Source organism: Strongylocentrotus purpuratus, unplaced genomic scaffold (assembly GCF_000002235.5).
Source record: "Strongylocentrotus purpuratus isolate Spur 01 unplaced genomic scaffold, Spur_5.0 spur5_scaffold_20, whole genome shotgun sequence".
NCBI classification, from domain to species: domain Eukaryota; kingdom Metazoa; phylum Echinodermata; class Echinoidea; order Camarodonta; family Strongylocentrotidae; genus Strongylocentrotus; species Strongylocentrotus purpuratus.
In genome coordinates, this window is record NW_022145606.1 from 8,806,095 (window position 1) to 8,819,439 (window position 13,345).

At 38.2% G+C, this 13,345-nt stretch overlaps 1 protein-coding gene across 1 annotated transcript; it reads left to right on the forward strand.

The window, feature by feature from the left end:
• On the forward strand, positions 1–12,687 carry LOC100893893. The gene is made up of 8 exons (XM_003727497.3): positions 1–561; positions 2,004–2,167; positions 3,828–3,936; positions 4,706–4,763; positions 5,893–6,093; positions 10,744–10,922; positions 11,179–11,296; positions 12,565–12,687. The coding sequence occupies exons 1-8, from the start codon at positions 559–561 to the stop codon at positions 12,648–12,650; spliced, it is 918 nt and encodes a 305-aa protein (XP_003727545.2). The 5' UTR covers positions 1–558; the 3' UTR covers positions 12,651–12,687.
• The last annotated feature ends 658 nt before the right edge of the window (positions 12,688–13,345 follow it).

Below are 13,345 nucleotides of genomic sequence, written 5' to 3' on the forward strand. Positions count from 1 at the left end.
ATAGCGTATAAGTAGGAATAGGAGATGCTGTGTAAATGTTTTGGATCCCGATTCAAAGGAAAATCATTTGCGTGCACTGATGCAAGGTAGCTAGGCCTGACCCTTTCTTTGCATTGGTCGATGCGTTATCTAACAGTGATTACAACATTAATCAATTCGCAAAAATTGACAACTGGCTTATTGAAGGTGTTGCTACACGTTTATTGAACAGGAAGGCTCGCAAAACTTTATCTTCGACTTCCAAAATAAGAGCATAGAAGCAAAATTCACTATGGGGGAAAAGCATCGAAAAAGCGTAGTGCGGGATCTTCAACCCAACAGTCGGGGGTCGCTCCCAAAGTGGAACCGTTAGCGTCGGGTGATCAAAGTCAAGCTGGGCAGTCCACCAAGCCAGAGAGAGTTGATTCAAACACGCGTGGAGATTACACTGAGAGTTCCGAAGCTTCGACGCAGACAGAGCCGAAAAAAGTGGTCAAGGCGAGTAACGCACACGAGGAAGCCGCGGTTACAACCGCAACAGAGAAGAAGACGCCCTGTGAACCTCATGATGGTGAAGGGATGGTAAGTGGTAGGTCAACGAGTTTTAATTCTGTTAAGTCAGCACAAACATATTTCTCCTATGAACAGAGGAAAACGCGGTGTAGGTGACCGCAACACGGCGGTAATCACCCCGGTAAAGTGCTGTTGAAACCGTAAGTGACCGGGAAGACCTTGTTTTCCTTCAATACATGATGACCAATAACGGTAGAGTTTGTTTGTTTGCTTGTTTTATTGTCTGTTTGTTTAGATAGCCTGTGTATGTTTGTAAGTAAGCAATCAAGAAACAGTAGTTGTATGGAGTAATAACACTGCGGTAAGAACTGCGGTGAATAGCTAAAGGCCCAAAGTTACAAACAAAAACGTGAAGAGAGAGTGGGAATATGATAGCGTTGAAAGTGTAATAGATATATTTCAATCTCTGTATTCACCGATAGCGATGAATACATATAAATATATATGCTTATATATTAATATCCCCCCCCCTCTACCCTCACAGCATCTCCCTTGATGCGTTAGCCTGGTAGGCAGGGGGCGTTTCCCAAGCTTACAAAAGCGAGAATATTTTGAACCCAACCTTGACCTTAAGTTGCAGTCCCGTACAAGGTCCTCTATCATTACTCCATGTGTAATTAGTCTGGCTGTATGCACCTGTGTCATAAAACTAAATTAGAACAACAACAGGAAAGAGGAAGGTCGCCTAAAGGAAGGAGGAAGTAAAGAGAAACCACGAATCGATCCTCCGTGGTCGTACTTTATTTGTTTGTTATTCTGCTCCAAACGAAGCGTCATTTCCCTGACGTAGCACTGCGTTAGCGACTTTCAACCGATGAACTTTCAAAAATCCTTTTTTTTTTTTCTCCGAGGGAGTCCAGCGACCGCGCCAGAAAATTAGCATTCTGTATTTTCAACTGTTTTGTCCTCAGTCGTTTCTTCGTCCTCTAAATTGGCTGAGACAGATCGTTAATTTAGACGATTTTTTTTTAGCGATTTTTAAATATATCTGGGGGGAGGGAGACGACCCCTTTTACATATTTGCCAGCTGGAGACATCCCTCATTCCCTTTGAATCACCGACCCTCCAGGTACTATTGAGCATTCGCTTTCTCTATCTCTAACAGAAAGTATAAACTACACACACACACACACACCACAGAAAAAAAGATTACACTACACACACAATCAAGAAAGAAAGTTTACACTACACACATACACTCAAGAAAGAAAGTTTACACTACACACACACACTCAAGAAAAAAGAGTACACTGCACACACACACTCAAGAAAGAAAGTTTACATTACACACATACACTCAAGAAATAAAGTTTACATTACACACATACACTCGAGAATAAAGGCTTACCGACAGTACTCCTTTTCCTGACTAACCACTCCCCCCCCCCTTCTTTTTAAAATGGTGCAACGGTAAACCTACTGAATATCTATTTTATTGTTTACATTTTCAGATCGAATCTTCACATGGGCGTGCGTTTCGGGAGATCTTTGTCCAGTATATTCCTGGTAAACCTCTTTCTCTCACGGAGTTTGGAGCACTTCTTTATTCTCGTCAGGGTGGTCATGAGTTCAGGGCCCTAGATGGGACCGGGCTGGCAAGAACTGTTGGGTTGAGGTAAATAGGTTTTATAACTTTTTAATTCAATTTTATTTTCAGTTTCCTGTCTCATATTTCACATATATTTCACATTTGGCAATCATGATTTCACGAAATGAATGATACAAATAAAAGAGAATTATATTAACAAAAACGTTACAAAAAGTACCTCATATCACTTTGTTTGAACACACTAAATTAATAGCCTGAACTAAAACGAAGAGTGATAAATTGAGGGATCTCTGGCTCTAATGAAAGCTATGATTGTGAGTTATAGGCCCCAATGATGAAAATAAAACGTACCAGGTATATATTATGTAAATAATGTATATGTCTATATAATTTTATATATACAGTGCGTCCCAGAAAAAAACGAAACTGAGAATTATCGATGTTTTATCATAACTTAATCACAATTATTAATGACACATATTTGTAAAGCTTAGATCCTTCTCTTTCATTTGACGCAACTCATATGATGCATATTTCAAGCAAGAGTGATTAAAAACAATTTAAAGAAAGGGTACCAAAAAAGTCATTTGGCGGGCGACATGAATTTTAAAGAGAAAATTAAATTTCTAAAAGGTTCACTTTTTGCCCCTACATATGACACTTCAATCAGGAAAAATGAGCCAGGAAAAACAAAGTCATGTTTGTTTAAAGCAATGTTTGTGTTTCCATGAAACGAATTCGTTTTCACTGGTTGCCTGCCGTAGCGACAAACAGAGTTGACAAAAGACTTAACTCCGTTTCGTTGATGATCAGCCATGCATGGAGTCTTTCGTCTTCTTTGAAGGAAGCAAGGCTTGTCTCGCCATAAGGCCAACACAAAAATCATTTGATTGTCCTCGATTGCTTCTCTGCAGTAGGGGCGGGCGGGCGGATTTTTTTGTTGTTTGTTGTTTTAATTTCATTTTTGTTTGTCTTTCTTTGAATTTCCCCCCACCCCACTTTTGTTTGATTTTTTTTTTATAAATATTTTTCCATAACAAAATCAAAAATCATTGGGATGTCAAGGATTTAAACAAACAAAGTCTATAAAACACTTAAATATGGGAAAAGACTGGTTTAATGTACTATGAATATCAAGACCAACACAGAAAGTACTTTGGCTTTGAAATACAGCACCTTTTAATTCCCCACTGGACTACTTATAGCTACTTGCGCCCTCTATATAGCAAACAATGCCTAATCGATGACCATTGGTCCCCCATGATCCTCTTTATCTTATGTTAACTGAGAGATGATTGAGATAACCACCTGCCCAGTGACCTTGCAGGGTGGTCAAATCCCTCCTGTAAACTAGTACAGATTGAGCTTTAAAATGAGTTTAAGAATGCTCAGAATCTGATTTGAATGAACGTCATTTTGACAAAGGAAAATAATAATGGCAAGTTTAATAAATACCGAATTGCGTACTGAAAAGACTAAACTGGCAACGGGACGCATTTTGATCCTTGCAAAATGCATGAAATGGTATGTTTGTCATTTAACATTGCTCCCCCCCCCCCCCCATCCACCACCAAAAAAAAAATATATATATATATATTATATATATTGAACAAATAAAAAAATATATAAAAAATAGAGAGCCCGAAAATGACGAGTAGGCGGTCGAGGACAACCAAATGATTTTTTTGTTTTGCCTGATGTATCTCCTCCCATTACGTCATTGCAGAAACTGTGATGAACTACTAAGCATCAATAACCTGCAGTCAGACATAAGCAGTGCTAACCAACTAGCAGTTCTAGAATGTTTCTCAGATATTGGCACTCAGATTGGTTTGGTAAGAATACATTTTAACTATCTAAAGACAATTGTTACCATATTCTCATTACTATTCTCACTAATTCACATTATTGTTAGTTGATTTACAGTATATTTGTATTATCGTCGTTATCAGAGTGATTGATTGATCTTTTTTCGGGCATTATTATTTACTAAGATCGTTGTTATTATAATGATTAAAATTATGATTTTTTATTGCTAATATTATTATCATTATATTTATTTCTATTATTATCATTAAACTTAAAAGTATTATAATCATTATTATTAATATGATAATTATTATTATTTATATTATAAATATCGTTAGTATTAATATTTTTATAGACATTTAAAATAATTTAATTTCGTTTTAAAGACAATATTTATTAAATCGTATATTCATTTGTTTGTATTCATCTATTTTCATTATCATCAATATTATGATACGATTATTTCGTGTTTTTATTGAAGTTAACAAGGGAAACAGAGGGCTATGAACTTATAGCACTATAATCATTTCGAAAGGAAAACTCTATGGCCCGAATTCACAAAGGAGGTTTGTCGACAAACCTTGGTTTTCGTACGTCATATGACGCCTTTTACGCGTTTTTTACAAACCTGGTTTGTAAAGAACAAAAGGAGGTTTGGCGAAACAAAAGGAGGTTTGAGCTCAAACCTTAGTCTGAGCTCAAACCTAGCTTTGTGAATTCGGGCCTTAATCTGTAGATTCGTGATAAAGACTTTTGTTATCAAATTAACCATTTGAGTCTTTCTTCAAAATTTAGGTTATTAAGCGGAAACAGGAGGAAACGTGGCTGTTTGCTTTTCATCTCTACGAAAAGGGTATTTTCTTTTTCTCTTCTTGCCCATCAATTTTTTCCTTACTTTTGAACAGATAAAATTAGGAGATAGTTTAAACATTTGGAGTAACTACTATGGTTTTGCTTTCATTTACAGGCACGCATAAGCTATTCTGCCCCGTACGTTTATTTGACATTTAAGATTTTTTGGTTTGGTCATGTGCATGAAAGAAAAATGAAACCCAAGAAAAAGCTTTATTCGAAATCGTATGTGAAAAAAATGTGAGCCAGTTCAACATACAAGCGACAGATTCCTTTATTTTTGTATCGCTGCTTTTGTCATCAAAATAAAACCATGCCCGGGGTTTAGAGTGAGGAAATAGATTATACATTTAGCCTGACGGTAGTGAGGTAAGAGAAAGAACTCAAGAGAAGATGAAAATACAGGCACTCAAAATGTGTAAGATGTCATGGGACATCGTCTGCTTGTGCAAATCATGTCCATACTGTGATGTCACACATCAGCAGCGTTCAGAGAGCTCTTCAGGTACTATGCCGGGGCTGTATTTAAGCGTTTCGTAATTTATAATAATCATTACTTCGAATATTTCCAAGCATTGAATTTTGATAACCTTGTCGAATCAAAGTTTCAACTTTGCAATAATGAAAATAAAATTAGTTTTTAAAATCAATGAATATCTACATTAACATGACCCTCATCTGAATACTTATCTAGGAAAACAATCTCTCTGAAGTTTGTAGTTTCCTTTTATGGGAGTCGCCATTTTAAATTCAATAGCGCTTTCAGAATAATGGGAATTGTTATGGAAAGAAAGGGGAAATACTATAAAAACGGAAAATCAATAATAACTAGGAGGGGAAATGGATTGGAATGACACCGCAAGAGTGCAATAGATTGGCAGAAAAAAGGATACCTTGATAGATTTCTACTTAATTATCCATAAGTTTTACACTTGATTAAAACAAAAAGAGATCGTCAAAGAGATATATTTTCAATCGCATGATATAATAATAATGATAATAATAATAGCTAGTTCTTATATAGCGTTTTCATGATGAGCATATCTTACAACCCCCCCTCTTTCACACACACACAAACACACACACACACAAACCCACAAGCACACACATTTTGTTCATTTTCGATGCAGGTAACCGGCCAGTTGTGGAGAACATATTCAGCGTAATTTTGGACAACTCGCGCACACCAGTCATTCCCGTTGAGAGTGCTTTCAGAGTGAATCCTGTCTATTCCTATGATTCTTCCCTTCAAGTGCAAATGATACTTCAGCAAAAAGAAGACAGATTCATGGAGATCGACAACGACAAGGCGACCTACGTTCTACGTGAAAGTACGTTTTTCAATGACTAACTAGTCTCGGCTTAAAGGGATAGTTGAGTTCTGTTGCGGAGGGCGCTACACAAAATAATTTGTTGTGAGATAATGAAAAACTGTGTGTCAAATCTGAAAGAACATACAATTGAAATGACAAAATCATCTTTGTTTGATCAAAATCGGTTCAGAGACGGCTAAAATATATATAAATATAACAATTTATAATACTTGTGTACCACCACAAATATTACATTTTTTGAAAAAGCCGTTGAAAAAATTAAATACTGCCTTTTACGTCGTATTCCAGCCAATGCCGATGCTGGCTCTTTTGTTGACATTTTCGTGTCGGTTATATTACGCACAACCAGCCGGCCCATGTATTGTTAATTTTAACTAAATAATTAATTAACGGTCACCGTATTTTTTTGAAAGTGGAGCTAAATTGGTATGTTCGTATTGGCCAAATTTCACACATTTTGGGGTCTAAAATTACCTTCATAGCAATTTTAGGTTCTAAAAGGGCACTAGAAATGTCATAGATAAGAAATGGAGCAATAACCATACACTTTGAAGGCATTTTCGGTCTGAAAACAGAGCTCAACTAGAAATGCAATCGTGTCAGAACGATGTGCGCGCAATGACGCCATGTTTTTACGTGTCAAACGAAAGAGCATCTTTCGGACTAGTTACGCAGAGTATGAAGTAGCATTTAATGTCATGCTTGACCGATTTTAAAAATCCGGCTTCTTGATGCTCTGCATTTGGCCACTAAGAATGTGCCTGTAAAATTTCAAGAAAAATAAAAATCGATCCGGGGTTCAGAAGCGTGAACCCGATTTGCCCCATAGACAATGCGTGTAATGCATGGGCGAAAAACGTACAGGATCTGTATTATAACCGGACTTTAATTTTTGTTTTTCTCTTTCTTTATCGGACGTGTTTGGTATCATTGGAAAGAGAATTTCATAGTTGTTATTGTAAACAACTCTCTTTTGTTCTATGATAATCCTATCGAAACACGTGATTTTAAATAGATTTATAGGACAAAATGGCGTCTTAAATGCCCCCCCCCCCTTGACCAAGTTTAAAAATTCGGCCTCGAGGTGCCCTGCGTATTGCAACTCGGAATGACACTGCAAAATTTTAAGGAAAGAAACGGACGTTTAGGGGGCGAAAAGCAGTCTGAAAAAATGACGTCATAGCCGATACGTGTTATAATTGGGCGGAAACTTGGCGGAATTCGTATAGTGACCCTTGTTCAAATGTGATTTATAAAAAAATATCTGTGTGAACATATACCATACTTGGTATCATTCGAAAGGGCACTTCATTGCGGTCATTTTGACATCATTGTTATCTGCGCGCAATGTACTGCACGCATTGAAGGCGCTATTACGTAATGCATAGCAAATTCATAATTTGTGGCGATATCTTTGCGGTGACATATTTGAATTTTACCAAACTTGGCAGACAGTTATCACGTATATGGATACATGTGTCTGCCAAGTTTCATTTACGTACGTATAAGGATCGCCATTTTAAAGCAAGTTGAAGTTATTTCTCAATGTTCTTGTAAACTGCATATTTGGAGGGCATTTTTCGCAAATTCGGTCAGTGTCAGGGTATATCATTTTGTATATGGTTGGAAAGGGCATATGTTCAAGTATCTAAATCCAAAAAAGGTCTGCCTAGCCATAATGGAGATACGGCCACAGAAAGAAAGCCAATTCCCAGAACTTTAGAGGGCGCTATTTATTTTTTGCAGAGCCATTAGAGGGTGAAATCTAGCATTGCTATGTGCAATTATGAGATAAAGATACCGTGATATTTAAATACAAAACGGAATTTATATGAGAAAGTTATTGCAGTTTTAGATTATTTAGGGGTAAATGTTTCAAGAATTTGAGAGATTTTTGACGGAGTCGGTTTCAGATTTAAATTTTGAGTACGAAGATGGCATTTTGAAGGTCAAGTTATACGTCGCAGGTGAAAGAACACCTCTTAGACTATCAAGAGGAATTTGTTAGAAGTTTTTTAGGATCTAAGATAGTGGAGATAGGAAGGAAGATAGAAAGGACTTAAAATGGACCAGAAACGGACAAATTGGCGCCTGGACGGTTATGCATGAGTGATTTTGAAAATCAAAGAATGTAGTGACCTTGATGAGATGTCAGAGACTATGCCTATGAAATTTGAAAGGAAAAGGACATAAGAAAAGCACCTAACTAGGAATAACAAGCACCATGTGCAAAACGAATGCGATTTGCTGACGATAAGGAAAACAAGAATATTAATGGGGCAGAATGTGAACGAAAACAAGGCAATGACGAGAGTCGTCATTGCAACTATCCCTTTAACGTTTTGAGACATCGAACAATTTGTATTCAACACATGGTAAAATTTACTCAAAATTTAAATTGGTATTTTAAAGAGATACTGAACTAGTGGACGTTCTGCCCTAGCGAACTATTTATTGCACAGCGCCATCTCATGGTCACATCGCCAACAGTACGCGACACAGTACCTAATTACCACTTCGCAGACAGAGAACTTCAAGGCGTTTTTTAGGATGTTTCCAGTTTTACAAATCTGAAGTGGCCCTATGTTTTATCAGTTTCTACGATATGGTGTGATATTGAAGCCCTACAAACTGTAGTGTGGTTAAAACCTTTGGGAAAACGGTTTTTTTAAATTTCGAATTTACTTACTTTACTCTGTTTTCAGTTGGTTCTGCTTATTTGCGCAGATTGTAATACCGATTTAGCTTATTGTCAATAAGTTCGAATAAGGAGGCTGTGCCTTCAGACCAGGTACCAATTAGGTCTCATCAGCTTAGGCTAACCCTGATTTAGCATGATCTTCATGCGCCGTGACTCAACATCGCAGCAACCCGGGCTTGTGTGCGTTACTTCTCTACACAGACTCACGTCGTCAAGCGATCAAGGAAAATAGAGCTTAGCCTAAAGCTATGGTCACAACCCCAAAAGGGCGGCGAGTTTTTAGCCAAATTTCGCCCAGACAACGCTTGTTTTTAGAGCATCGCTCGGGAATCAGTGGCTATCGATCAGTAGGTCATTGCAGGGACGCCGCGTGGAAAAGCTCGCCGATTTCGCCCAGTTTTGACCTAAAATTGACCGGAGACCAACGGGAAATCGACATGGCACCGGCTAAGCATCGCTGGGGCTCTACAGCCTGCTCGACTTCTCCAAAATTCGTCGGGCAATACCTTAATTCCAGCGGCGACCGAGCAGGCTACACATCGGTCGGCCGCCGCTCTGAGTTGTGCCCATAGCTTAAGCAGTGGTTCTTGAGCCCGCCCGTTGCTAGTCCAGAATCTGCCCCATCCTCTACTGTAATAAGGGAGTTTACAGATAGCACATGGTACACATGACCCCAAATATCCACAGATCTTTTACACATGGAGAAGTTCCATTTTGAGCATATATTAGAATAATAACTGCCAAAGTCCTAGATGTGCTTCATGAATACCTTTTGTTTGCCCTCTTGAAAAGAATACTTCCACCTGCGTATCATAGAATGTACCGCTGGTGCATAAATGAATAATGTTACATAACTTTCATGGGCGCATATCCAGTATAATTCTCTGTGGTTTTTACCTTTTTGGTACAAATTACCTTTATCTGCCCGAGCGTAGATTGTATCTGTAAACTCCCTTTTATCCCCAAAAATTAAATAGGCCAGATTCTGGACTAGCCCGTTGCACACGTTGTGTAATTTCGATTGCACCATTCAAGGTCATGCTAGCCTTTTGACAAGGCCCCGTGACTCTGGCTAAGCGGCTGAGATAAGTCTAGATACCCGGGGTGAACGCGCGACCGAGTGACGAATGTCACGAGGCCTTTTGCAATGTTGGTTTCACTGCTCCGCATGAATTATTCATAGATACATATTAGTATGCCAATACACCTACTTTGGATTTATTGACCAATCATAACGGCGATCTCCCAGTTGGCTTTGTTCGTGATTCGTTCCATGTAGAGGTCAGTGGTCTTAGCACGTACGTCCATGTTCGTACTACGTAGAGTTTACTGTGTGTGTGTGTGTGTGTGTGTGTGTATGATGGATACTATTATGCTGACGTCGTGCGAGGATACGTTCGCTGATTGAACGCTTCCATTTCGGTAGCGAATTCCAGTCGGAAACAAAGGTTAACATAAGAAATACAAACCAGATTGATAAAAGCTACTTGTCTGGGCAATTCGCATCGGCGTTCACTCAGGTTTTCGCGATTAGTCTCTTTTTAGTCGCTCGGTGTCAATCAGACATGTGGCCTTGTTTAAAGGCTAAGGTCATGCAGGCTTATATTATTGTACAGAATCGGTCCAAGCGCGATCTCTCCCCAGAATAAATGAATAAATTAATTAATGAGCTTTTTGTCTTCTTGTGGGCAGAGAACGATTCTGCAATCGTGGTGTCATTTAGATTGCGCTATTCGATCGAGGACATAAAAATGACTCGGTAACATTGTTGAAGGTTGATGAAAAAACTGTAATTTTTGTATAATATGTTACCTCTAATATATTTCTTCTGCTGTACTAACCCTCTAACATGCAAACTCATCCTGAAAAAATTCTCAAACCACAAAGATATTTTCTTGCGAGAATGAATGAATTAATTATTTAGCTTTTTGTCTTTTTGTTGGCAGAGACCGTGACTATCAATAAATACCGACGGATATACGGTAGTGATGACGGTATTCCAGTCTCCATCTCAACACCAGAATCGTCCGTCAGCGATTCGGACAATGAAAGCGACTCTGAATGTGGCAAAGATGAAAAGTCGATGTGCATTAAGGCTGTCGATGTTGGTCCTCTGAAAGTAGTCGTAAGTTCACTGTTATTATCATCGTCATCATCATCATTATATTTAACAATAACAGTCATCATAATTATGCCTACCCTTATCGCATTCATCATCATCATTTTCCTCATCATCTTAACTACCATCACCATCACAAATATAATAGTAGTAGGAATATTTGTATCAGTGATGACTATGATAATAACAGTAAAAACAAAACAAATGTGATGATTATGTTGTTGTCGTTGGTTATAGTTTCATTCCCTCCTTGATTCGACAGGACTTTCCTCCCCACATGACGCGACGTGGTGAAGAGATCCTGCAAAATAACATGTTCTTTATCCATTATTTTATCGATAATGGAGCATCTGTATTTAAGGCTGCCAACACAGAAAAAGGTAAATAGTTGACTTGTATTGTGTGTGCGTGTGTATGTGTGTGAGGATGGGGGTGGGAGAACACACCTCCAAATATTAAAAGTTTGTTGGCACTTGTCTGGGGTTCGTCGGGGGCTGACTCCATCCTCCTAGTACAAAAATGGAGATAATGTGTGAGGCGGAGCACAGAGGGAATACTCCCCCTTTCAAATAAAAAAGTTTGCCGGCTTGTAGTGCAACAACACCCCCTCCTCCCGAAATACAGAAAAACAAATTCATACAATCTTGTTAAAGCTCCTAACTCGTGGCAAGGTATATTGTAAAGAGGAGGGGGACGGTGTATGGGAAAAGGGGAGAAGTGATGTGGTTTGACACATTCTGAAAATTAAATTGGCAAGTTAATTATTTATTCCATTTTCCTTTTTTAACTTCTTGAAAACAATGAAATATTTTTCGTTAATTTGAAACCTTTAAAAGCAGATGTTGGTTCGCTTGTTTTTGCTCCTTGCATTTTCATAGTCTGATTGTCTTGGCTACAAATCTACTAGATCACATCATCAATAAGCATACCGCACACTATACGAATTTCCTGTCATCCGATTTTAGAATGACAATCATAAAATAGATTTTAAAAAAAAATTAAAAACATCTATTTGGTGTAGGCTCAAAAAAAGGATAAACAAAAGGCAAATCGACTTAAAATCGTAAAGAATCGCACTACTGTCATGACGTCACTACGATTTTGAGCCGATTTAATTATTCCTGCTCCTAAAGTGCGTGAATTCCTTCAGAATTTTGATATCATTAATCACGTGACTATGAAAATCATCGATTATTCAGAGTTCAGAAGTTGAAATGTTCATAATAAATGCTATTGGAAATTGTGCGGTGGGTATTACAGTGTTTATAAATATCATTTTAGACCAGATGACGCGTTTCTATCTGATTGTAGTATTATTATTATATTACTAATATTATCGCCACTCTCTTCTTCCACTCTTTTCTGCCCTCCCCCTGTTTCACTCACACCCACACCCACAATATCTCTCTTTCTCTCTCACACACACAAACACACACACACACACTCTGTCAAACCTTCTCATGCCACCCACTTTCTGTCTCTTTCTTTCTTTATCCCCCTCCCCCCCCCCCCCCCTCTCTCTCTCTCTCTCTCTCTGTCGCTCCCTATTCTCTCCAATGTATCTCCATCTCCCCCTCTCTCTCACTATCCTCCCCTCTACATTATTTCTGATTTGTTTGCTGTGCCTCTCCGTCTCTCTTTTGGACAGATCTATTCATATCAACTGACGAGGACTATGACAGGCTTTGGGTTGCAAGTCTGCAAGCATCGGCCTCCAAGTTCAGTACACAGTAAAAACGCTGCTTAAAAAAATGATGTTCACTTACAGTTGTACACTATCTTTAACAACAGTTGAACAAATTGTAAACAATGTTGCTCAAAACGAAAGTAATTTTGTTAAACATTCGCTGTTTAAAATTTAATGACTGCTATATTTACTATACGAGAGCTTTTAGACAGTGTTGTTTACATATGACGTCATGTTTCACGTGCCAGGAAAGTCCCGCTGGCTGAAAGCATCATGGCCAACCATGCTACCGACGCGCTTCAAAGTGGGATTCAATGGCTTAATTGAAATCACTTTTCTATTAACCAATTTGAAGTTTTTAAATTATAGCGTATTAGTTCACAGTTAAAATTGTCAGTATCTGTACGCAAATGTCAGAATATAGGTAGACTTAAAATCGTCGCGCCATGCAGTGCGGCACTCATCGCGCACGCAGTTATAACTAAATGTGCTAAATTCTTTGCCATAGAGATTGCATGCATCCCTTTATATGTAGTTTATACGTGCGTGCATGCACGCTCATTCAAAATGGGCACTGTTTTAGCGTTTTGAATGTATCAAATGCTATGCATTGTATGTGCTTTTTGCAGAACCAAAGTCACACACACCTACAATCACACACACAAGCACATATATGTTCTCTGATGGTTGCCATTTGATATTTGATATTTTATATGTGTGACATGATTAATTTTATTAGGGA